This window comes from Aulonocara sp. 'chitande type north' Nkhata Bay, linkage group LG8 (genome assembly GCF_057382095.1).
Source record: "Aulonocara sp. 'chitande type north' Nkhata Bay isolate Kocher_YH1m ecotype deep benthic linkage group LG8, A_spYH_male_GT1.1, whole genome shotgun sequence".
Lineage (NCBI taxonomy): Eukaryota > Metazoa > Chordata > Actinopteri > Cichliformes > Cichlidae > Aulonocara > Aulonocara sp. 'chitande type north' Nkhata Bay.
The window spans coordinates 5,884,896-5,910,512 of NC_141351.1; the positions used below are offsets into that span (position 1 = coordinate 5,884,896).

General features: G+C 40.2%; 3 protein-coding genes across 3 annotated transcripts in view; all 3 read right to left on the reverse strand.

The window, feature by feature from the left end:
* The window catches only part of antxr1c (ANTXR cell adhesion molecule 1c), a 38,980-nt gene extending 25,220 nt beyond the window's left edge, over positions 1-13,760 (reverse strand). Inside the window, exons 1-3 of the mRNA XM_086302972.1 lie at positions 12,902-13,760; positions 2,109-2,180; positions 792-863 (exon numbers count right to left, since the gene is read on the reverse strand). Coding sequence (XP_086159098.1) covers positions 792-863; positions 2,109-2,180; positions 12,902-13,059 — 302 coding nt within the window. The 5' untranslated portion in view covers positions 13,060-13,760. The remainder of the gene's footprint in view (positions 1-791; positions 864-2,108; positions 2,181-12,901) is intronic.
* A 2,167-nt stretch (positions 13,761-15,927) lies between these two features.
* rbp3 (retinol binding protein 3) lies at positions 15,928-19,401 on the reverse strand. Its single transcript, XM_086302974.1, has 4 exons — positions 18,081-19,401; positions 17,736-17,926; positions 17,321-17,463; positions 15,928-16,739 (listed from the first exon to the last, which is right to left on the reverse strand). The coding sequence occupies exons 1-4, from the start codon at positions 19,272-19,274 to the stop codon at positions 16,426-16,428; spliced, it is 1,842 nt and encodes a 613-aa protein (XP_086159100.1). The 5' UTR covers positions 19,275-19,401; the 3' UTR covers positions 15,928-16,425.
* A 385-nt stretch (positions 19,402-19,786) lies between these two features.
* irbpl (interphotoreceptor retinoid-binding protein like) lies at positions 19,787-24,489 on the reverse strand. The gene has a single exon (XM_086302973.1). It carries the CDS (start codon positions 24,364-24,366, stop codon positions 21,586-21,588), a length of 2,781 nt encoding a protein of 926 aa, XP_086159099.1. The 5' UTR covers positions 24,367-24,489; the 3' UTR covers positions 19,787-21,585.
* Between the last annotated feature and the right edge of the window lie 1,128 nt (positions 24,490-25,617).

Sequence of the window (25,617 nt, forward strand, 5' to 3'; positions counted from 1 at the left end):
AAGGAAATGAGAACAAATAATAAGATGCTAATAACAAAGTGCCTATAGATACAGCTTAAAAGTTACGTGTAGACACAAAACTGGTTCAGAACTTTTTCTCAAAAATACTTTTAAAACACAACAAGACACTTGCACACCAAGCCAAAGGAAATAGTGCTCTGGGGATTCTCAGAGCACCAGTATTTTGCATCAGTTGCTGTTTACATTTTTGCTTATTAATTACTGACTCACTTGGGACTTCCTAGCACTCCTGTTTTCAGTTTTGTCTTTATTAGTTTAATTTACTACTATTAGCTTCTGGGGGATCCCATCTTGCTTACATGTATTCAATATTTGCATTTAAGATTTTTTTTTTAACTGCATTAAAATCGTTGCTTCTTATGTGTTGTGTTCCTTTGAGCTGTGAATTTATTGACAATGACATATTTGGGGGCTTGACCAGCAAAATATCTGAATACTTTCACTACTTAAGGATTATTCTATTCTAAGCTATAGCCACTTCTGTTAGAAATGAAACTTGTTTACACAATAGCAATTATCAGTGCTCTCATTCTCATTCTTGTCTCTTATTCAACAAATGTTATTCTGTGACAGTTCCACAGTGACATGGGCCAATTTTCAGTTTTATCTGCATTGATTCTGATGCAGTGGATTAAGTTTACTGTCGCGTGAGATCACTTCATGCTACAAAAATTTGCACACGAAAACACTCAGCTAATGTTAGCTGTGTCTAAATACTGACATTAAAAGGTTGTATTCATTGTAAGGTTATATAAGAGAAATTAATTCACCTGTTTTCCGTCAGTTTCAAAATGATGGACGCTCTTGAGGAAAATGTTATGAAAGACATCCTCAGCATAGGACTATAAAAGGTAAAAAGAAAGAGCAAATAAAGCATCACACGTATTATTAACGGTTCACCCAAAAGAATGACCAGGAAGTACAGATATTAGTATTCGTCCACTAAGGACAACACCATGTGTGAGCAATACAAACATTTCTATGTCATCTGAGATTGATCAGAAACAGTTATTCTAAGTAATAACAATAAAACACAAACAATATAACAATTTTCCTAGAAAACGTAAAATAACTCTTCGTATTCATGACTTTTCTTTCTTCTCTTTTCTTCAACAGATATCTTGCTGGAGACAAACGACTTAACTGATTCACTCCAGCAATCTGTGTTTCTAGCTTGAGATCGATTATTTGTTTAGAGCACACAAAGAAGCCATGTGACATGAAGTTGTTCCAGTGTGCAGGATTTGAACCCTTTGTTGCGTGACAGTGACATAAATGTTGATATTGAGGCTGCATTGCTGAATCTTCAGATGTGGAAAAGTTCTGTTTACTGGTGAAAGGAATTACTCACACTTCAATTATTTGAAGCAAGAATGTGTGTTTCTTGTTTGAGACAGTAAGTTAGCACAGATTTGGATTGTTTAAAACTTTTTGCATAGTTGTTAAAAAACTACAGCTTTGAGGAGGAGCTGTTCTTTGCTATGACTAGGCCACAAAGCTCCAGGTGTTGTGGCCTTCAAACCGTGTGGGGAAAAAGCCTTTCAGTCTGGCTGACACCTGGCTATTTATTGAAACTTCTTGCTTTTAAATATATGCCATATTTTAAGAATGATATTTCAATTTTGAAATTATAGATGCAATATCTGCATCTTAGAGAGATGAGAGAGATCTTAGAGACATTTGGAGGAAAAGAACTTTAAACTAAAGACAGTCCATCAAACCAAGCCAGCTCACATACATAAAGACATTTTTGCCTGTAGTCACTGACACAACTACTGGAGACTGAGTGAATCATCAGCCCGGATACTGAGTGACTTAGCATATGGCAAGCTGTAGCTGTAAGGACAGATTTTTTCACTTTACCAGAGTGACTACTCTGTAAAATGTGCTTTTCTCTTCAGTAATTTATATCTCTGGGCTCCAGGAAGTCGAATACGAGGCAACATGCTGTTTGGAGACTGACAATGTTGGTTCCAAATGTTGATCTTGCACTATACGGTGTATATCACCTATATTACCACATTTATCTATGCAAATCTGTTGGCTTAATTGTGTCTGTTCACACACGCTCATTAAGTGTCTCTTACCTTTTAAATTTTTCTGCTAAGTTCTTCACAAACTCATAGATTTCATTCCAGTGATCCTTCACACTGCCAGATCTAGAAAACGGATGGCACATTTAAAAAAAAGGTTATATCAAGAAAAATGTGAGAAATATGACTCTGCTTGATATCATAGTAAGTGATTGTAGCAGTTCAAATAAAAATAAGAAAATGAAAACATAAAAAACAACTTCATAAGTTATCTACTGTATCAGTTAGACTCTAACCTTCATATGCTAGAGTACTCATACAAGAGGATAAGAGCTTCGTTAGCCAAAAATGACAGGGGGTCTAGTCATTAGCTCCACAACATGAAGAACAAGCTGTATATATGCCAGGCAAAACACAACTGCTCAACCTGTTAGCAGTGCCTTTACTGCGTGTCATTTACTTGCAATAAAAGTACTGTTTTAATTTATTTAATTAAAGTAATTTGACTTTCATTCCTGAGCTGCCAAACATAACAAACATGCTATCATACTCATTAGCAAGAAATAGTTAATCTAATACGCCATTTGTTAGTGATCCTCAGAGGGATAAATGTAAAACTTAATTTTGTTATGAATATGGATTATTTTGTAACGAAAATATGTGTGTAATAGTCATTTGTGGCAGGAACGGGAGTATGATTTAGCAAACTCCTGTATCATTAACGTGGCCCTTGAGGATGAGGAAACAGACCGTGGTCTCCCTAGATGATCCTCCATAAAAGTGAACTATCATAAAATGATACCCTGTGGAGCTGCCTTCATTTCCTCTAGCCAGACACCATGTGTGCTGTGGGGCGATTTTATTAAGAGCGATCATTAGGGGAGAGAGTTTTGGGCATAAAGTAACCAGCTAGGGAAGAAGCCAGAGAGATAACAACGTGTAAATGAGCCAACTGATGGTGGTAAAATTGGAAGAGGATGAAGCAGGAATTATTTAGTGTTATTTTCAGTACTGATATGAGTACGTTTTGTTTGTTTGTTTGTTTCAATCTTAATTCAACTTATTCACCTGCATTCATCTATGCAGTTCTCTAAGAAAGAGACGAAACACAAAGGCATGTCATATGCTTAAAGTGGAAGTTCATATCCTTGTGATGGGAGAAAATGGGAAACAGACTAAACATCCACTCTGTTATCCTACTTTCTAGCTGAATGAGTTCCTTGCACACTAATGGTCCATATAGCTGTCTGAGACCTCTAGACACAACAAGGTGAATCAACCATTCCTTGCAAGCAGGTTTCTCATGCTTTAAGCTGATAATAGTCATGTGTATTTGTATTTGTATTACATGGATAGCTAAACTTGCAGGAACCAACTTAGCCTTTCTTATAGGAGTTGGGTGTTTTGGAAAACAGCGCCAGTTGCATGGCCTGGCTTGAAATGGAAATGAATTGTGACTAATGTTATTTTCCTGCAATAGCATGTCAAAGAGGTTTTAACCCCTGGTGTTTTTGTGTTATTGCTTGGAAGCAGAGGGGTAATTATTGAATTTGGCCAGGATTTGGGGAGGATAGAGCCAGGGAATACCAGGGAGTTTCCCATCATGCCTCAGTCATTCAAGACTTTTTATCGTGCCAAACCAGACTCTAAGCCTTCATTAAATGCTTTGTTAGATGTATTTGTTTCATATAATTTTTGTTTAAAGTAGGAAATAATACTTCCACTGCTCATTTAATATATCCAAGAGGTCAGTACAGCTGCCCACGAGCAACGCTGACATGTCTGACTTACAAAGCTCAAGACTTATTTTACAGCTACTGCACAGAAATTTCAAGTGTGGTTTATCAGAACTTCTTTGACTCATACAAAAACCTTATCAAGAGCAAATGCTAAAAAAACAAACCAATTGATTGCTCAAATGAAGCCAAAACGCCTCTGCACTATTATATCTATGTATTATGTAACTCTTAGTGGTTTTATCCTTTAATTCAGAATGGTTACAAACGCCGGTCAACTGGGGAAAAAAGCCTCTTCTAAGCGTTTTCTCTGTGTTTTTGCAGTTCTGATGACATGACTTGCTCCCCCCACATCAAGGCTTACATTCCTGGGAGGCTGACTGAGCAGAGAAAGAGGACAAGACCTACAAGCTAAACAAAATTCTCCCAAAATAAGAAGAAAAAAAAGGTCTGAGGTAGACTGTAGCATTTAGTTCAATAAAAAGTGCAGCGCAAACAGAAAGAGTCCCACATACACATGCAGACGGGTTCAAACCTGAAGGAAAGGCAGCAGCCAGGTTCTTGTGCAAATTGTTCCATTATAGCAACAGAGGAGGGGAGAAAGAATAAAAAGTCTGGTGAAATTTGCAGCTAATACTTGTGACGAAGTGTGGGGATCATTCTTGAGTATTTACTTAACACGAGGGTGAATCTGAGGACATCCACGTTTGGTTTTTAGCTGCTTATCTGTGCTTCTGGACCACTGTGGCTCATGTTTGCCTTGGAGCAGTTGTGATTGTCTGAGGTGGCTACAGTCATGGGATTGAGGCCTAGCTTGCAGTTTCACTCACCTGTCCAAACAGTGCTGGGAGAGGAAGTGGTCCTTTTCATTCTCTGATTCTTGATGACACCATTTTATACGGTGTCTTATTCCCACCACAATCCCTTGATCTAATTTTAATGACCTGAGTTGAACACCGAAGTTTAGCAGTGTGCGGTCTGGACTCAGAAAGCAAAAGTTCAGAAAGGTGAGGGCCGGCCACAGATTGCCGACTAAGTGATGACGCCCAACGGCGGTGTGAAGTTGTGTCATAGCAACTTGTCATAGCCGAGTGACAGCGTTTTCTCTGTACTAATGAGATGAAAACCATGTGTCTTGTTGTAAGCCATCTGAGAGCCGAGAAACAAAGAAGCAAAAGAAAAGGAAGGACAGAGCAAGGGAAAGATGAAGAGCTTTATCAGTCAATTCCACTGTGGGAGTGAGATAATGGGAAAAACCTGTTGGCTCATATCAAAGTGCAAGAAAACATGCCAGTGGTTCAGTGATTTAGTTCAACTCCAAGGCCAAGTTTCTGACCTGCTTTGGTCTGTCTGAGCCAGCATGGCCACTAGAAGACCGAAGCAGCAAGTAAACAGTCTGTTTAGTCACTGTGCAGTTCTCTGTTTTACAGAGACTGGAGATCTGTGTTGCTAAATAGCTAGTTTTCAGTTGTTTTGCCAGATTTAAGACCACTCCTGGAAAAACACTGTAATCCATTAAAAAAAAGAGTAAGCACGCTTAGCTTAACATGAAAAATACTGTGGCAGCCAATTACATAACACTGTATAATTTGACATTAAAAGAACATTGAATGTACTGATCTGATGAACATATTGCAGATAAATCAGATGGAGGAAAAGGTGTTTAATGTAGGTTTTGTGTAGGTTTATAATGAAAATACAGCTACAGGGCCTCTGCCGTTTCACAGTGGCTTTTGCAGTTTTGCTCTCAAGTGCAGCAATGGTTGCTTTTACGTTGTCCTGTAGGGAACCTGTAGGGGTTTTCTTGAATTGTTTGTCTAATAATTTTAGATGCAAGGACAGGAAATGAAGAAGAAGAATGTCGGGTAAGAGACACATTTAAGCTCTTTGTCCAAACTAAAGTGAGATCTCAGGGAGCAGCGCTTCAGACACGCTAGAATGAAGCATTTGAACATCCAAATTACTTGTGGTGCAATTCCATCTGATTTTCAGTAGAAGTAAACTCAATTTCCTTGTTAATACAGAAGATCAAATGTGACAATATGTATTTAGATAATATCTATTTTTCTAAAGTTTTAAGACGCATAGTTTCAGGTTAGATTGCTGAATTTACAATCGGGTGGTCTTGCTTTCTTTTGTCTCTGCAGCTGAGTCACATCATACGTGCTACATTCAGGTTTACATTCAGCCCTTAGACCAAGCTATTGTGCATTATACAGTATTGGGAACATCGTATCTTCTGCAACATTATGCATATGTATGATTATTTGTAGCAACCTTGAGTTTCCAAAATTGCTAAAAGCACAAAGGGAGGTACTATGCATCATTACTAGTCACTGATGCTAAACACACTGTGACTTGTGGGTTGAAGTCCCCCATGGGTTTGAGTAGCCCTGAAGAATAAAAAATCTTTAATCATTCTCAGTAATGTCTTTTTCTGCTGACTGGATAGATTTCGCAGTGAGTGGACCTGCAGAAAATTACTCAGAGACTGTGTGTATATCTCGAAAGCACAAAGTTCAGCAGGAGGGGAAGGGCAGAAGAAAGACAAGAAGAAAAACATTGTAGAGGAGACAGAACAAGCAGGGTACGGCATCAACAGCACAAAGAACTTGAAGCGTTTATGACCTTCTATGTTCATTGGCTTTCTTTTTATTTCCATCCACTGAACAGTCTTGACACACGTATGATTTTTTACTTTTCAGTCATCTCTTTGTAAGAGATACTTGCCATTTCAGTTTAGAGTGATAGACTGCTAATATTTGCTAATTAGTATAATGAGCTGAAAAGCTCAGAGCTTTCAATGGTTAAGTGGGATAAATGACACACTGCAACACGATTAGCATTATGTAAGAAAATACCAGTCTAAAGCTGCTTTGGAGAATATTTCAGGTTTTCACCAAACCCAGATAATTAACACACAGCTCTGCACTTTATTAAGTTTATTAAGTGTTGTAGCATCTCTCAGCTCACCTCTCTGGGTGTATGGCTATTTTGCTTCACTGCTCTCATCAGCCATGCGAAGAAAGCAATAAGCCTGATGTAAAGTACCTATATAGCACCAGTTGACACACAAATTTAGTGACGGGTTTGACGATTAGCTTTGGAGCTGGTGGAAACCGAAACAGACCTTAACAGCTATTTGACCATTAACATACATGATCTAGAAAAGGCTTTCATTTCCTAACAACAAATTAAATTAAGGGAAAAAAAGTAAAAATTATTTTATTGTTGCATCCATTGGTTGCTCTATTACCTCCAGTTGGCTAGGTAATAATAAAATTGCTCAACGTTGCAGTCACAGTGGAGAAAACAGTGGTTGCCGACCACAGTATCACCAAAATTGTTAAGACCATGTGCAATAAACTTGCAATCTCGTCTTCTATCAGTTTGCTAATGAATGGGGTCGAGTACGGAATTGTTTGTGATAATAATGTGAAATTGGAAAAAACCACAAATCTGTTCCTGTCTGTTGCAAATATGTTGCCATCTGCTTCGACAGAAATTCAAATTAAACAGAACATTCACATTAACTATTTACACTCAAATTCCAAGAAGTAACTCTAAAACACAAATTCCATTGCAAACATTGACGCAGCTACTGAAGTATTCTGGATACAACCAGCTGGAATGGGAAGTACAGCTGTGTGGTGGTTAGCATCGTTGCCTCATGGCAAGAAGGTCCTGAATTTAAAACCAGAATGGGACTTTTCTGTGTGGAGTTTGCATATTTTCACTGTCTAGTGTGGGTTCTCTGGCTTACTCCCACAGTTTTTGGCAATCTCTCCATGTTTAGTAATTAATTGGCAATTATATAAACCTCCAATCTGCTTGAGTGTGGTTGCAGTCAGTCTGATATGAACTGTGATTAATTTGTAAATAGGTTGGCTCCAATCAGCTGGTCTGTGCCTAGTGATGGAAAGTGGTCGCCCAGAGGTTGAAAGTGTTGCACACATGCATCTCTGGGCAACCAGCTGGCTGCTGCAACAACTTGCAATCAGTTGCCAAATGCAAAAAATAGACAAATAAAAATTAAATGCAATCACCAGGGGGCAGCATGCATGTGGGAAAAAGCTCCCTACACCTTAAAGCTTAGTGGTGCGACATTCTTCTCGTGGTTCAAAGTGTTGAAGATGAAAAAACAATCCCCCCAAAAAACAAACAACAAAAAAACTCCACTAAGGAGTCCATCTACCATTCCAACTGGGCCTACCCACACCACCCCAGCCTGCAGCCAATGATGCCGCACCAACTTAACTGAGTGGGAACAAGGATTTGTTTGTTTAAAATCACTAACCTACTTTTACAGCCACTGCAGAAGTCAGAGTCTTTACTGCGTGATTGCTGAGCTAACGCTGCGTGTCTATTCCAAAACCGAGAGGAATCGTTAGGTTTGATACTAAGTAACAAGCTGATGAACATTATGTATTCTTCAAAGCATGCTCTTCTTTCTGCATCAAATATTAGAGCTAGAATGAGATACAGTATATCTACTTTTTATTCCCCCAGTCTTGTTTTTGCAACCCAAATTCTTGAATGACAGATAACACAATATCATGTCAACAGGCATTTGTCCTTGCTGTAAACGTCACAGCAACATTTTGTAAAAAGCCCCAGACAGCAAAACACAGAGCGGGTGTCATTCCACAGCGAGAACGTATTCAGACATTTGAAATGTATTCACAGACTGCAGCTGCACTTAAGGTTTTCCACTGACTCGTCTGGATTCCGGAAGCATGACCCAACGCCCAGCCGGAGCGCTAACTTGTGACTACATTAAAAGACAAGAGAAACATTTTGCAAAAACAACGACAAGACTTGATGAGAAAATAACAGATAAACTGTTATTTTTTTAACACAATTAATAAACTGAATAATGTGTTTCCCCATCTGTAGTCAATAAAAGTAATACTGTAAAATGTAAAGAGGATGTGGAAAAAAGGACTAGTACTGCATAACACTGTTGTAATGCATTTTTGCATAAATTCAATCACCGGATACTGTTGATTTACCATATTTGAATCTGCACCCACCCATCAAAAGAAATGCAAACTTCATTTTGAGGTTGAACATTAACATGTACCCTATATGTGAATTCCTTTATCTGCTATGAACACACCCAAAACCATTCCTCAGGCAATGTGTTCCATATAAAACAGCAAGCTGCGACCCACCCGGTCTGAATCAGCAAATGCAAAAAGTATGCAAACCCGCAGCTATATAGGACTTAAAGATATGCAACATATTATCACAGAGGTTAAAAGGCTTCATGATTTTAGGAACATCATGCACAGTGCACCAAGCTAACTTAAATGATAAATTCATAACGTCCTGTTTGGAAAGTCGGGACATCATCTGTTGGCTGGTTTAGTTTAGTTTGCACGCTGTTTGTAAGCCTAAGTCTGTAGGTCAGGGCATGTTAGTATTGGTCTTGGGACCCTATCATCCTATGAGATTTATTGCTATTCAAAAGCCTAAATCTAAATCCTTTATTATTATCCAAGGCAGTTTAAGGGCTATTTGACCAAGAAGGAGAGTCCTGGAGTGCTGTGCCAGGTGGCCTGGCCTCCAGAGTCACCTGACCTAAACCCAATCGAGATGGTTTGGGATGAGATGGACCACAGAGTGAAGGCAAAAGCACCAACAAGTGCTCAGCATCTCTGGGAACTCTTGAAGACTGTTGGAAAACCATTTAAGGTGACGACCTCATGAAGTTCATCAAGGGAATGCCAAGAGTTTGCAAAGAGGGTAGCTACTTTGAAGAATCTAATATTGGGGTGGCTGTAGCTCAGGTGGCAGAGCAGGTCAGCCACTAATCAGAAGGTCGGTGGTTTGATCCCAGGCTGCATCCTGGCTGCATGCCAAATATCCTTGGGCAAGATACTAACCCCATGTTTGCCTACTGGTGGTGGTCAGAGGGCCCGGTGGCGCCAGTGTCCGGCAGCCTCGCCTCTGTCAGTGCGCCCCAGGGCAGCTGTGGCTACAATGTAGCTTGCTATCACCAGTGTGTGAATGGGTGAATGACTGAATGTAGTGTAAAGCGCTTTGGGGTCCTATGGACTAGAAAAGCGCTATACAAATGCAGGCCATTTACCATATATAAAACATATTTTGGGTTATTTCACTTTTCTGTTTACTACATAATTCCATATGTATTAATTCATAGTTTTGATGCCTTCAGTGAGAATCTGCAATGTAAATAGTCTTGAAAATAAAGAAAAACCATAAAATGAGAAGGTGTGCCCAAACTTTTGACTGGTAGTGTACATGCGCAGTTTACTTAGAAAATGACTGTGCCACGAACAGCCCAGGGTTGGCTGTCCACAGCCAGGGGCCCAGTATAGAGACGAACGAAGATTAATACACTGACTTCTGTGGAATTAGCACGAGTTTGATGATGCCATATCGCTGACCTTTATTTCATTAAACTTCTTCTTTTTTTTTGCTAATAGCTGATAAAAACATGTTGCGTTTTGGCAGCATGTCAGCATGCTTACAGCACAGCCTCGCAGAGCTGCTCGTACACTTCTTAGTCTTGTTACTGTGTTAACTTGAGGACCATAAACAATACACCACAACAAAGGCATATGATGTCACATTATTAACTATGGATGGTTACTGTGCCTAAAACCCTTTTTTTATTAACTTTTATTTACTAACACAATTTTTAGTTTTTGTCAGCGAGTACTCTTCTTTCATAACATTTTATCTGGACACCCTTTGTTTTCTACATATGTATACTGTAAATCTTACCACCATATGTGTTGGAAGGCATCCATTTACACAACCATCTGTATTATATTAGATGTAATGGCCTGTGTATTAAAGTAGAACTTAGATGTGTGTGGTTTGGGGGCTTAAAATGAGACCCAACATCTATATTTACTGGATTTCAGGCTGTGACTGGACGCTCCTAGAGAATTTCACATACAGATCTTCATGGCACATACCATTTTAAAATAACGTATATTGCTACAGCAACCACTTTTTCCAAACACTGTCCCAGATGTTTCAAATTCAGCAGACTGCCATGCAGCCATTAGCCACCTTGTCATCAGAGTGCAGCTACCCAGATGTCTAAACAAGTAGCGTCTCACAACTTTGAGCCATCACATGACATCATATGCTCAAGGCTGCAATAAACTCCACTTACAGCATGCATCCCTTTTTCTACATTTAAACTGATCCATCGAATTTTCTACAAACTACCAATTTGATCTGCAGTCGATCGATCAGGTGGTTAGTCTGTCCATCACGATGGTGAGGACTGAAACAGAAGAACCTAAACTGTACTGTGTGTTTAGGGTATAAACACTAACATTTACTTGCTAAACACCAACATGTGTGTGAGGATTTAACTCAAAGTATGGCTCTGCTTAACTAGAGCCTCAGAGCTCCACTAGCACAGCTTTAAGCTTTAAAACTGATCTTTAAAAAGTGAAAAACAACAGAGTTGAAATCTGTGAATCTGGCTTGATCTTACTATAAAGCAACTTAACACTTCAAAAAGAATGAAACACACAACTTTGCACCCAGTGTTGCCTCACATATTTAAAAAAACGAGAATGACTACAGCGCTTATGTATTAATAAGCTAAATGATTTCACCTTTCATTAAGATAAACCAGGGCACAGGGTTGAGACTGTGTCTCATAAAGCCAGCTGAGGCCTCAGGGATCGGTGGTGAGCGACGGCTGTAGGAGGCCGACACCGGTCTCTAATGAGCTTCCTCTCGTTTGAAGTCCGCAAATGATGACTTGTTAGTCAACCTTGGAGTGGGCACCGCAGCACGCAAGAGTGCTAACAATAGCATCAGACACACAGAAAAAATGAGCAGATTCTTTATTTGCAGCATGTGTCAGTGTTTACCTCACAGCACAAGACAAACACAGCCGTCCACATCTGGGAAGCAGTCCTGTGTTTTGCGTGTGTGTGTATGTGTGTGTCTTTGCATGTGTTTTCTTGGGACTGAGTTCCAGGAAAAAACTAAGCCTTACTAAGATTCTGTAAACTTCAATGGACATAGGAAGACCCTTTTACCGTCTTTACATATGGAGTCTTTTTTTCCCCTCTGGAAAAAGCCAATGGCAACGGAGATGCTTTAAATACCCCATGAAGCCCCCCCTCCCCACCAAAAAAAAAAAAGGTGCTGTGTGCAACATTTCCTTCACCAAATTAATACCACATTATCCATAAATGTTGTTGTTTCCTGTCTCCTCTTCTTTCCCCTCCCATTTCTGGCACTGGTTCATGTTCGCAAATTAGATTGTAGGTGCTGCTGGTTAAATGTTTTTTAATCATAGTAAGATTATCTCAAGATAACTGCTGGCAGTCAAAACATGAGAGCAGCATCACTGCTTTAAACAGATTCTCCACAACATTTGTACCATTTGTGCTCTAAAATAAACTGAATATAACTGAATCACAGTCATGTTCATGTCTTCAAAGTAAATGCAGAAAAAATGACATGTTAGAAAATAGCGAGCAGGAGAGAGGGCAGGCACTCCAGAAGTTTCTCTGACATTTTATTTTCTCTCCAGCTGTTGAAGTCCAGTTCAAAGATGTCACTTAACCACAACATTTTTCCTATGTGGGCGTACAGAGTGGAAATGAAAGAGCGAACGGTGAGCAGTCACATTAAAAAAAATCCCTTCGGAATGGATGGGAATAAAGGAAACTGCTTAAAAAGTTGTATTTCTTTATAAAAACGAATTGCCAGATATAGAAGACGAGGGTTAAACAATTTAAGCCAACATATATCGCGGGATTTGCTTCCAAAACCCCACTCGGTGTTTTCGCTTATTCAGCAGCCTGAACTCTGACAGTCAGCCTCCTCTCCAACGTCATCACGCGCGCGCACACACGCGCAGATGCTAATCGGCTGCAAGCTCTCGAGCCCGACTTTTTTTTCTTTTTTCAGTCTTTTTTTTATGTCAAAAGTTAAACTTTTCTATCATTCCCCTTTCCTTAAAACAGCGGCGGCTAGTTTGTTCACACTTTGAGAATGACATGCTTCAAAAGAATATTAAAATATAATAATAATAATAAAAAACCTCTGACAACAACAAAAAGTTAGCTTATTTGTGGTGTATTGCTAACAACCTCCACTTACTTATCAAGCACGAAGTACAGGTCAAAAGCACCCTGGCAGGAGCTCTCCTCCTCCTCTTCATCCAGCAACCCCGGCTCGGCTCTTGCAGATGGAAAAGAGAGCAAAAATAATCCGAACAAAACCAAAACGAGACTTATGTTCAACAAAAATCTTGCCATAATCTCTCCTCCCGGCGAAACAGCGTAATTCCTTTATGGAGAGGGGGAAAAAATGCCAAAACAAGCCAAAGTACTTCAGCGGGTCTTTACATCCCACAAACAATATAAGTGGAGAGACAGGGATGCTACCGAGACAAAAGAAAGGATGCCGGTGATGATTCAACTATTTTGAGACCAGTGTACAATCAGGACCACCCGCATCCCGGCCTGATTGCAGCAGGAGAAGTGTTTTGACTCAGAGAGGTTTATTTATTTTTTTTAATGCTGGTGGTCTTCAGGCTCTTTTTCGGATAGTTTTGAATCCACATGCAACTGACAGGCAAAAAAAAGAAAGAGAAAAGAAAAAAAAACCTGCAAAAAATAAAAAGTTAATTGAATGGGTGGTTCGTAAAAACGGATAATATTTTCCTGTCAGTGTGTCAAAAGTGATTTAGTTCTAAAGAAGCCAAATGGAGCTGGGTGATGCAGAGCTGTGTTTGAAGCCGGAGGAACTGAGAGCCCGGGGGACAGACTTGGCTGAAATGGCCCAGGTTTCAAATTTCATCTTGAGGAGGAGAGAGGAAGGGAGGCAAAAAGAAAAAAAAAGAAGAAAAAAATGGCTCAAGATCCCATTTTGCGCCTCCCTCACGTGGCAGACCGGCGCATGGGTGACAACAATTTATATCATTACAATTATACAAGGTATATGAACTTCACTGTGGCACTGCGTCCTCAAGCCACACCAGCGCGTTTATTTATCGAGCCTAGCATTTTAGCACTTTGTCCTCATTTGTTCGTTTACTTTCAGCATGCTGCTGATGGTTAACTATAAGCAGCAATATCCACTGTAATTACAACTCAGTGAAGCAAAGACTGTAATGAGTGTGGCAGATATGGTGAAGGGCACATTTAAAGAGTAAAGCAAACCCTCACATGAAGTGTGAGTGCTGCCATACATCAATCACATGAGGTAATCTCTTTCTTCTAAAATATGTTTTTAGAAATAGGTGTACGATTATTTTGAACAGCCATGAATACACTTAAATGATGACTTAATTAGAAATTATGGCGTCCTATTTTTAAATGTGTGTTTTGCTTTGGTTTGGTTTGTTTTGAATAAATAACCTGTTTAGCTTTTCTTTGAGTTTTGGAGCTTGAATGCATCTTGTCATCTGAGCTTTCATTAGCTAATAGGTAATCATTCACTCTATGATCAAATATGGTCATTTGTTGCTCCAAAATACCAATATGACCAAAGGGTTTTTGACACACAAAAGTGTATGCCAGGAAAGACTGACAAAATCAGCTGCTACCCTGATAACATCTTGAACAAATAACACCTGAAAGAAATGAGAAATGACAGTTAATAGAAACAGGACAGAAAACAGGAAGAGAGATGTAACTGTGAAGCTGAAAGGAGTAGAGTTAGTGAAGGTAGATGAGTGGAAATACCTGGGATCAACTATCCAAATCAACTGACAGTGCATGAGAGAAGTGAAGAAGAGCATGCAGGCAGGGTGGAGTGGGTCAAAACAAGTGTCACGAGTGATTTGCGACAGGAGGATAGCAGTAAGAGTGGACGGCAAGATTTACAAGATGGATGGTACACCTGCTATGATGTCTGGTTTGATGATGGTGGTGCTGTCCAAAATACACGAGGCCAAGCTGGAGATGCTAAGAATGACCAGAATGGACAGAGTTCGAAATGAGTACATCAGAAGGACAGCTCAGGCTGAGTGCAGCTAACAAAATCCGACAAAATCGAATCTAGTTGTTTTGTTCTTTCAGCTTACTTTCTACACTGATTTTTGTAGTAATTGCCAGGAAAAAGTCCTAGTTTTCTGTCTCTTTTCATATTTCCTCTTCCAAAGCCATATTTGCTGTGATCTATTATGCTGTCACTTGTACAAAAACCAGGCAGAAAAATAGATTCCTGAAAAGTAAACAGCAGCCTTGTTGCATCACTTGGACACTCTCCCTTTTTTCCATTAATCCCGTGGCCCCAGGCTCAAAACATGTGCTCACTTATCTATCCAAGGCAAACATAGTTCTTCAGTTTCTCACATAACATGGTGTAATCTTCCCAACTGAAATATCACTGAAGAAAAAAAACACACCATCTGAAAAACTGCACATCATCCCTTGAACTAAATGTGCATTGCTCTGCAGAGCTAAACATCATGTAATGTATACTTTATTGATCCCCGTGGGGAAATTCCTCTCTGCAGTTAACCCATTCACTCAGTGAAGCAGTGGGCAGCCACCAATCAAGCGCCCGGGAGCAGTGTGTAGGGACGGTACCTTGCTCAGGGGTACCTCGGGGTAGCCGTTCACTGGATTCGAACCCCCGACCTTCCGATCATGGAGCCACCACTCTACCTACTGAACACCATCTGCACATCAAGTAAAGTCTTCTTTCTCCCTTAATCTGTAAATCTTGCATTTTATACAAAAATAAACCAAATATACTGTTAAAATAATGAAATAACTTTTGTAGTGATGAAAAAACATTTTATCTTATGTCATGCTATCCAAGGGGCGATCGTGGCTCAAGAGTTGGGGGTTCGCCTTGTAATCGGAAGGTTGCCGGTTCGAGCCCCAGCTTGGACAGTCTCGGTCGTTGTGTCCTTGGGCAAGACACTTCACCCGTTGCCTACTGGTGGTGGTCAGAGGGCCTGGTGGCGCCAGTGTCCGGCAGCCTCGCCTCTGTCAGTGCGCCCCAGGGTGGCTGTGGCTACAATGTAGCTTGCTATCACCAGTGTGTGAATGGGTGGATGACTGGATATGTAAAGCGCTTTGGGGTCCTTAGGGACTAGAAAAGCGCTATATAAATACAGGCCATTTACCATTTTACCATGCTTTAAAAAATGAGCACAACACTCTCCGTCATATATTTCAGTTTGTTTTTTATTGTGTCTGATAAAACCCAGAAATGTTCACATGGCACGAAGTTCACTACATAGTGGAAAAACGATGCATGTTGTATCCACAGTAAGAACATCACATGTGATAGTTTCTTCATCAGAGTAACAAATTGATTATTATACAGAGCTCCTAATTATAATTTTGCAAAGTTTTGTTGATGTTTTTTCCAGACGTCTTTGACAAACACTAACTTCACAAAGAACTGCATAGGCTTTTGAGAGCCATTCATTCTCAACCACCTCAGCACAGTAATATTTGACAGAAATGAAAACTACAGAAAACTTTCCTCTACTTTAAGAACAGACTAAAAAGGCTTAGTTATGAGCAACAGATTATACTTTATTTTTTACATAAAACCTACGTTGTTCACTTCTTAAACAAGTCTAGACTCTTGAGATTATTTGGCTGCCAAAACAAAGAGGTGATTGTGTCCCCCATGACTTTGTTCAGGACTTGGTTTCTTTAACGGTGCTTGTTGAATATGCCTTTGGCGGTGTCGAGGGCAGCATCAGCTGGGACGGGAATGTGAGGTGCAATGCCGGCTCCCTCCCAGGCTGGCCCTGCAGAATTGTCGGAGTGAACAGTGGGGATGCTGAGGAAGATATCGGTCTCGCCGACCTGGAAGGTCTTGGGTGGGTGGGACGCCCCAGCTGTAGTTTCGCCAATGATCATGGCGCGGCCCAGCTTCTTCATGATGTAAACAAACTCTTCTGCAGCACCAGCAGTAGCTCCACTGGTCAGGATGATTACGCTTTTCTTGGAGCCATACCGTACACCTGAATAGGAGAAAGGTAGATAGAGATATGGCTGAAAGTCAAGTAAACAAGGGAAGTAAGTTATTTCTGAATAATGGAAAGGATTAAGTTTGAGCATGATAACAAGCTGGTAGAAAAGGGATATGGATAACTGTATGCCAGAGAGGCTGGATTATATCGTGGGGTTCCAGGTGAGGGTACAGATGAGAAAATAGTTTGATATATTCTAACCACAGCTGCCCTGCAGATAACTTTGAAAGACTGGTATTAAATTCAGAAAGCATTACAACCTCCAGCACAGGGCCAGCTGGTCTGTTCGTATTAAAAAGCAAAGGTGCCTTTTTGTCTGTTCATAAATCTGCGTATCACTGTTTCATCAGACTTGCAAATATAAATATATATATAAATAAATGAATATATAAATAATATATATATATGAAGCAATGGGAACAATTTGGAGACAAGTTTCTGGATACCAGATGAACGTCTCGTTTCAGCTCTGGTTTTGAATCTTTACCAGATTCTTATTGAAACATCTGTCTTCTACTGAAATCTATTGCACATATTCAAAAAAATACACAGACTGGATTTTTTTTAACTACCGGTGAGTTCCTGCAGAGTTTGGAGCTCTGTGATGGTTCCAGATGATCTGTCGTAAAGCTTGTCCAACACAATCTGCTTGTCCGCGTCAAAAAAGTAGGAACAGAAGCCTGCGATAGCTGTTGTTGGCCCCCCAAGATTGTTCCTGCAAATTCATTCATGGAAAGGTTTGATTCTTAGTTAAATTTAATGGTCATTTGTGATTTCTTTTTATTGATGGATGTCAACCCACATTAGGCTATCTCTGGACATCAACCTGACGATTTGAGGAAAAAGCATTCTACATTCTTCAATAATGATCAAATGCACTTTATTAAGAGCTAGACTGTTGAGCTATAGCAGCTTTAATGACTGATGTAGACACAAGGAACGTTTTTAATAGAAACTTGGACTGTCATGTCGAGTAATATTACTCACCTGAGGTCAACGATCAAAGCATTAGTGTTGAGAACTTTGTTCCAGACATGTTCAACAATAACCTGGGCAATAGGCTTCACCTCCTCAAAGTCTCCAAACATGTCAAAACGCAGATAGCCGATGTTGTTTTCAAATACGTCAGTATGGAAGGAGACTTTGATCAGTTCAATGTACATTTCTGGGGTATAATCCTGTGGAAATCAACAGGCACCAACTTAACATGTATCATAATTGTGACCAATATTTTGCATTATATTTTAAATAGCTCACCAGTTCATTTGCTTAACAGGAACTTTTGTCCATCAAACTGAAACAAAATAACAACCTCAAGTCTGAGTGTCTTACCATAGGTGGTAGGGCTGGAGTGTTGCTGGTGGTCTTCAGGCTCTTGTCCCCAGAAAGGGTCTGCAGATCAGCAGACAACTTCGATTCCAAACTCTGCTTGGAGACAACCATATTGTACGTGCCACTTTCCAGCTGCTCTTTGAGCTTTGCTGCAACATCTGACCCAATATTTTCAAAGGCATAGTTGTCAGCGATCAGGGTTGCTGATCCCTCAATGATTGCTGGAACTTGGGCACGGAGGTTGATGATCTTGATAGCGGTAGCAAGGGCATCCTCAGCATTTACCTCCACATCTGGGGTGACACCTGTGACCTCCCAAGTGGAGCCAGTAACGGGGTTGATAGACTTAGCAGTTGGTACAGTGACATAGAAGTCAGAATCACCAGCTTTAAATTTATCAGTTTTCACCGAGCCTCCCGCTGTCTTCTCACCAACAATGGTGGCCCTTTTCAGATTCTGAAGACAGTAGGCAACATCTTCGGCAATGCCCTTGGTGTTTTTGCTGGTTAGGACAATGATGGCTTTAGTTGCACCATATCTCTGCCCAAGCAGATCCGGCATAGTAAAAAATGGAGTGGTGGTGTTCGAGGGACGGTCATAAATGCTGTCAATGTGAATCAGAGGCTCAGCTTCGGTGAAGTAAGACACAATGTAGGGGATCCCAGTGACTTCCCCACTGCCAGTGTAGCGCAAGTCAAAGATCAGGGCAGATGTAGGCAAGATTTTACTCCAGACAAGGTCTAGAAGCAAAGGACCAACCTTTTCAGCTGCCTCTTCTCCAAGGATGTGATCAATCCTCAGATAGCCAATGTTGCCCTCCAGGATATCAAGCTTCATGGAGTTCTGGATGACTGCGATGAGCTGCTCAGGGGGCAGGGGAGGCAACTTTGGGGGAACTGCAGGAGCGTAGTTTGGCTCATAGGAGACCTTCAGGCGTGGGTCACTGACTGTGTGCTGAACCCCACTGCTGAGGACATTCGCCAGAGTTTCGGCATCTGGCATGTTGAGAATACCCGTGTTGCTGCTGGCTGCTTCGATTGCCTCCTTCATCCCCACCAGCTTCTCTGGTGAGCAGTAATTGTTCAAGATGATTGTTGCTATGTCTACGATGACACTGGGGGAAAAGGAGGCATGGCTAAAGAAAACATTTCCCAAAATTAGCAGAGATGCAACCAGAACGAGAGTCTTTGCCATTTTTTGCCAGTTCAGCCTGACAAAAAAGCGAGCAGACACAAAACGCACGTTGTTGAACCAAACCTCTTTCCCCAAAGAGGTCTTCTGTCAAATGGCACTGTTTTGGCTGCAAGGTTTCTGGTTAGTACACTCATAAGAGGATTTATCCCACATTAAACCTCTAATCGCATTATCCTGAGTGCTTCTGCAAGGTAATAACAACCTAGCTAAGTAGATGTAGTAATACAAGGTGCTGCTAAAGATACTGGTGCTAGAGTTACGCAATGTATCCTGGAGTGAAAGGTTCCTGTGTCAAATAAGGTCAGTTTTATAATTGATAAAGGCATTAAGGGTAGTGAAGATATGACCTGGGGAAGTCACTACCTGCAAATACAATATACAAATGGGGGTCAACATTATATCTTAAATCTTACATAATATTTGAAGAAGGAAAACAATGGAAATGGAGAATAACTGTAAAAACATTAAAAACCCAGCAAATGCCGAATACACCATCAATAATGTTCCATCAATAACTGAGAAACACCTAAGTCTTTATTATTTTTAGAAATTATACACATTTAACAGCAAAGCATCACAAATGAAAACTAAAGAGGGAGATCTGGTTTAGGTTTGTTTGCTTGGTACTTGCTCCCTCTGCTGGACTGTTCTTTTGTTAAAGACCAAAACAAAAAAATAAAAATAAAAAATAGAGCATTATTACAGTAAACTAAGCAAAAGTACACTAAAACAAGTAGGCAAACTCAAACAAAAAACAAAAAGGGATTTCACGTGACAGGGTCGAAAGAATATCCACATTATTTTACATATAATTTAAAATGTGATAATTTTAAAGAGTAACACAGAGAAAACAAGTAAAGAAGAAAGAAAAAATATGAAAACCTTTCCTATATTATGAATAACTGGAAGTTGTTTTACTTACACAATATTCACACTTAAATGGGGCAAATGTATTGTAAAGGAATCATCAACTATCACATGCTTTTCACAGTTAAAATGTCCACAGCTTATACATTCCCTTCTGTAATAAGATCAAATACTAATTCATGCTACTTAGTTACTCAAAGTCTCTCTAAATGGAATAACAAGCAAGTGCTCTTGGAGCTTAAAATTTCATATTGAAGTGAAGTTGAGTTCCTGTAGAAAGGCCTTCGAAAAAAGTAAAAAGACTAGATTACGTGAAGCCTAATGCCAAAAAAATATAAAACAAACCAACAACTGATGACAGTTTGGTATAATAGAAGACCTTCTTTGTTAAACTACTAAAAAACACTGCCTTTAAATCAGGGTGTCAAACATACCATTTGGTCAACTCTGTCCCACTGAATATCTTTGCAATATCAATTGTGAAAACAGCAGAGAATTAATTAAAGTTTCTAATTTTTAAATAAAATCTTCTTGTGATTAAGCAAGCTTAACTGAACAGGAGTGAAAATGTATGGAAAAAGTTTAATTTTATTATAGTTTTATTGTAGTGTACTGTAATATTATTCGAGGGCTGGATCTTTAAAAATCCAGTGATTTTCAATGCATGTAATAAAAGTGAGCTGAAGAAATGTTGAGAAACTGAGACAAATCTGTTCATCAGTTTTGTAAATGAACAGTGTGCTAAATGTGAAGCTTTCCAGCATATACTTGTTTCTTTACCCCTTTTTGATCTTTAGACTGTTCTGTTATATTGCAGTTGCTTGTTCTTGCAAGATCTGACCTCTGAATGATCTCTGATCCTTTTGTGCTGCATATAAGATCACTCCTATGCTATTTTACTTATTGACTGTTTTAAAGACCAACAGGTGCCTGCATCTGTGGGAACATAGGGAAAAGTGCTGGAAACACAGACAGTTCTTTTGAAAGTATCAAGGTCCCCATGAGTTTCAAGATTCTCTAAAACCACTGTCTTCATTGAGTTGACCCACAATTTTGGATCTAAAATCAATCTGAGGAAAGTACCCATTGACTAAAATGAGTTTGACACCCATGACTTAAAATAAAATTACTTTAGGTGCCAGTTTAGCTCAGTGAGCGAGCATGCCCATTCATTCAGTAGGTAGCTACCAATCTAGCAACCGAGGAGTGGTGTGTGGAGACCATTTGGTGGATTTGAACCTGCAACCTTGCGTGCATGGGGCAAACACTCTACCTATTGAGCCATCCCTGCACTTTGCTGTCAGAGCCAAAGAAATTAAATAAAAAACAAAACATCTAATTACAAGGCCACACATGCTACACATGGAACACAACAACACACACATTTACATTGAAGTGGTGCCTAAGCAGAAAAACTAATTAACTAGTCATTTTAGTCGCATTTTTATTGTTTACCTTGCACTCTCTTCAGCAACCTTGACTCTAGGATTTTCTGAGCTACAGATAGAGCCTCATTTGCCTGGACAGCAATATGGGGCTCAACCCCCGAAAAGCTCCACATTTTTCCAGTGATGGCACTAAAAACAGCTTGGTTAGGAATGGAGGCATACAGGACAGTGTCTCTGATCTGATAGGTTCTACTTGATAAAGACCCACCAGTTGTTGGCTCGCCAACAATTGTGGCCCGATTTAGGTCCTTCATTGTGCAAGTGAATACTTCGGCTGCTGACCCAGTCATATGACTGGTCAAGATGAATAGTTCCTTGGAGGATCCGTATCTTTGACCTCTCACCTGTGGAATTGTCATGACTTCTGTCATTGTGGTTGTTGTTCGGTCAAAAACAGAGTAAAGATGGTGTAGAGGTTCTGCATCAAAGAAATAACTACACAAAAGTGGAATCGCGGTTGAATAACCACCACTGTTGTACCTCATATCAATTATGAGGGCATCTGTATTTATTATCTTGCTCCAAACAGATTTTATGAGATGCGGCCCGATGGCTTTTACCACTTCTATGTCTGCCATCATATCAAACCTTAAATAGCCAATGTTACCTGGTAGAAGCTCAATTTTAAAAAGAGCATCAATTATATAGCCCACTTCCTCTGCTGTAGGAATCTTTGAGAGTTCATGAAGTGACTCAGGCTCAACCTCACAGTGGAAAACATGCAGTCGGTGATCACCTGAAGTCTCTTGGAGATCTGCTGTCAGCTGTGATGCCAAAGACTCAAAGTCAACCACCGAGCGGTATAATCCGTCAGCCCATTTACTTACCAGCACCTTGCTAACCTTTAGCGCGACTTCATGGATTGCGTAGTGATCTTCTAACAAATCTCCAGCTCCTTGTATGAGGGAATTTAGTCCTTTGTGAAATTCAGCAATCTCATGAACATGGTCCACTGCTTCTTCAGCAAGCACAATGGCATCAGGTACCACCCCACCTCCCAGCCAGAATTCTCCGTTGTTGTCGATAAAGTTTATGAAAGGAACAGTGATGGCAATATTGGTCCCCTCTATTTTAAAGGTCTTTGAGTGCATCAGGGTACCAGATGTTATTTCCCCAATGACTGTGCCACGATGTAATGACTGTATCAGATAAGCAAACTCTTCGCCAACACTTGCTGTGTAATAACTGGTTAACACGTAAATCTCCCGCTTTGAGCCATACGCTGGTCCTGTAATTTTAGGCAAAGTGTTGTGTTCTGTTGTACTATTCTGAGTTCGGTCATATATTGTAAAAAAGTGTTGCTTCTGTGATGTGTCCTGTAGATAAGACAAAATAATGGCTAGAGAGGTAGAGGATCCACCGGTGTTATAGCGCAAATCAATAATCAAGTTAGCAGTATCTTTGAGGGGTACCCATACCTTTTTAGCCATGACCTCTTCTAATTCAGCAGATGACTTGACAAACCTGTCAAAGCGGACATAACCAGTGTTGCCTGGGAGAATTTCCACTTTGAGCAATGTATCAATGTATTCCGTTAATAGTCCAGGTTCGTCTGGAACTTTCTCATGTTCATGGCCTTCCTCTACATTGGCTGCATATTCTGGCATGTATTTGATTGTCAGTCTGGGATCTTCAGACACAGTCTGGAGCACTTGGTTGAGTCTGATTGCTAGACCCTCTTCAGATATGACAGACACGAAGTCTGTAGATTCCAAGAATTGAAGAAGAGCTGGAACTCTTTCAGTAAACGTGTAGAACCGGTCGATTTTGTCAGAGATTCTTTGGACAACTTTTGGAATAGAATTCCTTATAGCCAGAAGTGATTTGGCTTTTGCAACAGCGTCCTTGGCAATGATGTGGACATTTGGAGAAACACCAGTGACCTCCCAGCTCTGACCTGTAATTGGACTGACAGATCTTGCCACAGGAACTGTTATGTAGAACTTCGACTGAGCAATCCTTATTTTTTGGACTTTCACCGACCCACCAGCAGACTTTTCTCCAACTGTGGTGGCCCTCCTTAGGTTTTTTAGAGCATACGCCACTGCCTCAGCAGCCCCCGTTGTGGATCTACTGGTCAAAATAATGACATCTTTTTTCTTTCCATACCTTTCCCCCACTATAGATGGGATGGTCCATAGTTCCCTGGTTGAATTTGAAGGCCTGTCATATACAGTGTCAATATGAATAACGGATTCAGGGTCTGAGAAATAGGAGATAATAAAAGGAACTCCAGAGAGCTCTCCAGCTGTGCTGTACCTTAGGTCAAAGATTAGTGAGGATGTGTGAGCAATATTATCCCAGATATTTCCCATGAGCTGCGAGCCAAACTTTACTGCTGTTTCCTCCCCAATGATCCGATCTATCCGTAGATAGCCAACATTGTTTTCCAAGATATCCGCCTTGACAGAGCTTTTCACCAGCCGGATCAGCTGTTCTTTTGGAAGAGATGACAGAGTTGGTGGCATCACTGGGACAAAATTAGGCTCATAGGAAATGGTCAACCGAGGATCATTCAATGCTCCTTGTACTCCAGCTGTGAGCACAGTTGCCAGGGTCTTCCTATCTGAAATCTGCAGGATTTCTCCACTGTTGATAGCTTGTTGGATGGCCTCTTGCATCCCAACCAGGTTCTCAGGGAAGCAGTAGTTTTCCAAAAGAATCTTGGCCATTTCTAATACTAGAGCAGGCTGGAATGACGAGTTGCTGGATAGAGTAGATAGAAAAAACATCAACAGAAGTGGCACTGTCGTATGCGCCATCTCTAATATCTTCATCAACGCTGATAGAAAGAGAACCACCTCCGTCTTTGCTTTTTCTGGGTTGTGTTAGTTGATTTGTGTTCAGAGACTGTGGATTTCACTGGAAGGAATATGTCATTGTCAAAGGTTTTTCGGGCAGCAACATCAACATAAGAGGCTTTTGTCTACAATAAACCTTTAATCGCATTATATGTAGTGCTTCAGCCTGCAGACGATAGCAGACAGAATGAAAAATGATAAATGGGAGGTACAGTTTCTCACTGTTTTTGACACAAATGTAATAGAGGTTTGGGTTCTGGTACCTCTAGTTTTAACACTTGTAACTGAAAGACAGTTTACTGTTTATTATTTTTCTACTTATTTTTCTATTACAGTCTGCATCATTTACCAAATTCTCCCCGTGGAATACTCAGTACTAAAAAGGTGATAAATGAGGCTGCACTGATTTGTGCCAAAGCCCCAACTGAAACACTCCCACTCCTTTTTACCTCTTTCTTCCTTGCCTGTTACGAAAGCTGATGGTGGTGTATTTTGGTGCTGTTGGTAGCTTTAGTGGGTCATGTCTGGGTCATTTCACTGGTGACATGATTACACAGTTTACAGACAAAGCCTTCTTAAAACACATCCAGGATAAGAACTGGGTAACAAGTTCCTTAATTCAAAGTGTGTGTAACACCCACACTTTGAATTAAGGAACAAACAGTTGAGTGGAAAGTTTTTATGTCTATTGAATGCCTTATTTTCACAACAAGGACAAGTTTGGATATAATAGAAAATTGATAGCTGGTAACTTTCCATCGTTTACTCAGATTTAAACAGCAAGACATCATAAGACCAGCTCACAACTAATAGTGCCAGACATGAGCTTATTCCAAATACTAGACTTGCTAATCTTAACGTCTTAGCCTTTATTACGGCCTCATACCTTACATAACAAATTCCAGTCTCATCCAATTCCCAGGGTGCTTATCGAGAACTTCGAAACACTGAATACTTCCTGATGTTGTCACTTTGTGTCAAATAAAAGAACAGATTATATCATTTTCGCTGATAATAAAATACCTAAGGGTTAACATTGATTCAGAACTGATTCAGAAAGTAGACTGTAGAAATGAAGTGGCGTAAGAGTTAAGATGTTAGCTGTGATAGTCACGCAACAAAACGTATTAATGTCAGCAAGATTTAGAGCTGAGTTCCCAACACACATTCAGGAATGAACAAACACAAGAATCATCAGTGTCCATTTCATGTTGCCTTTCGTGGCTG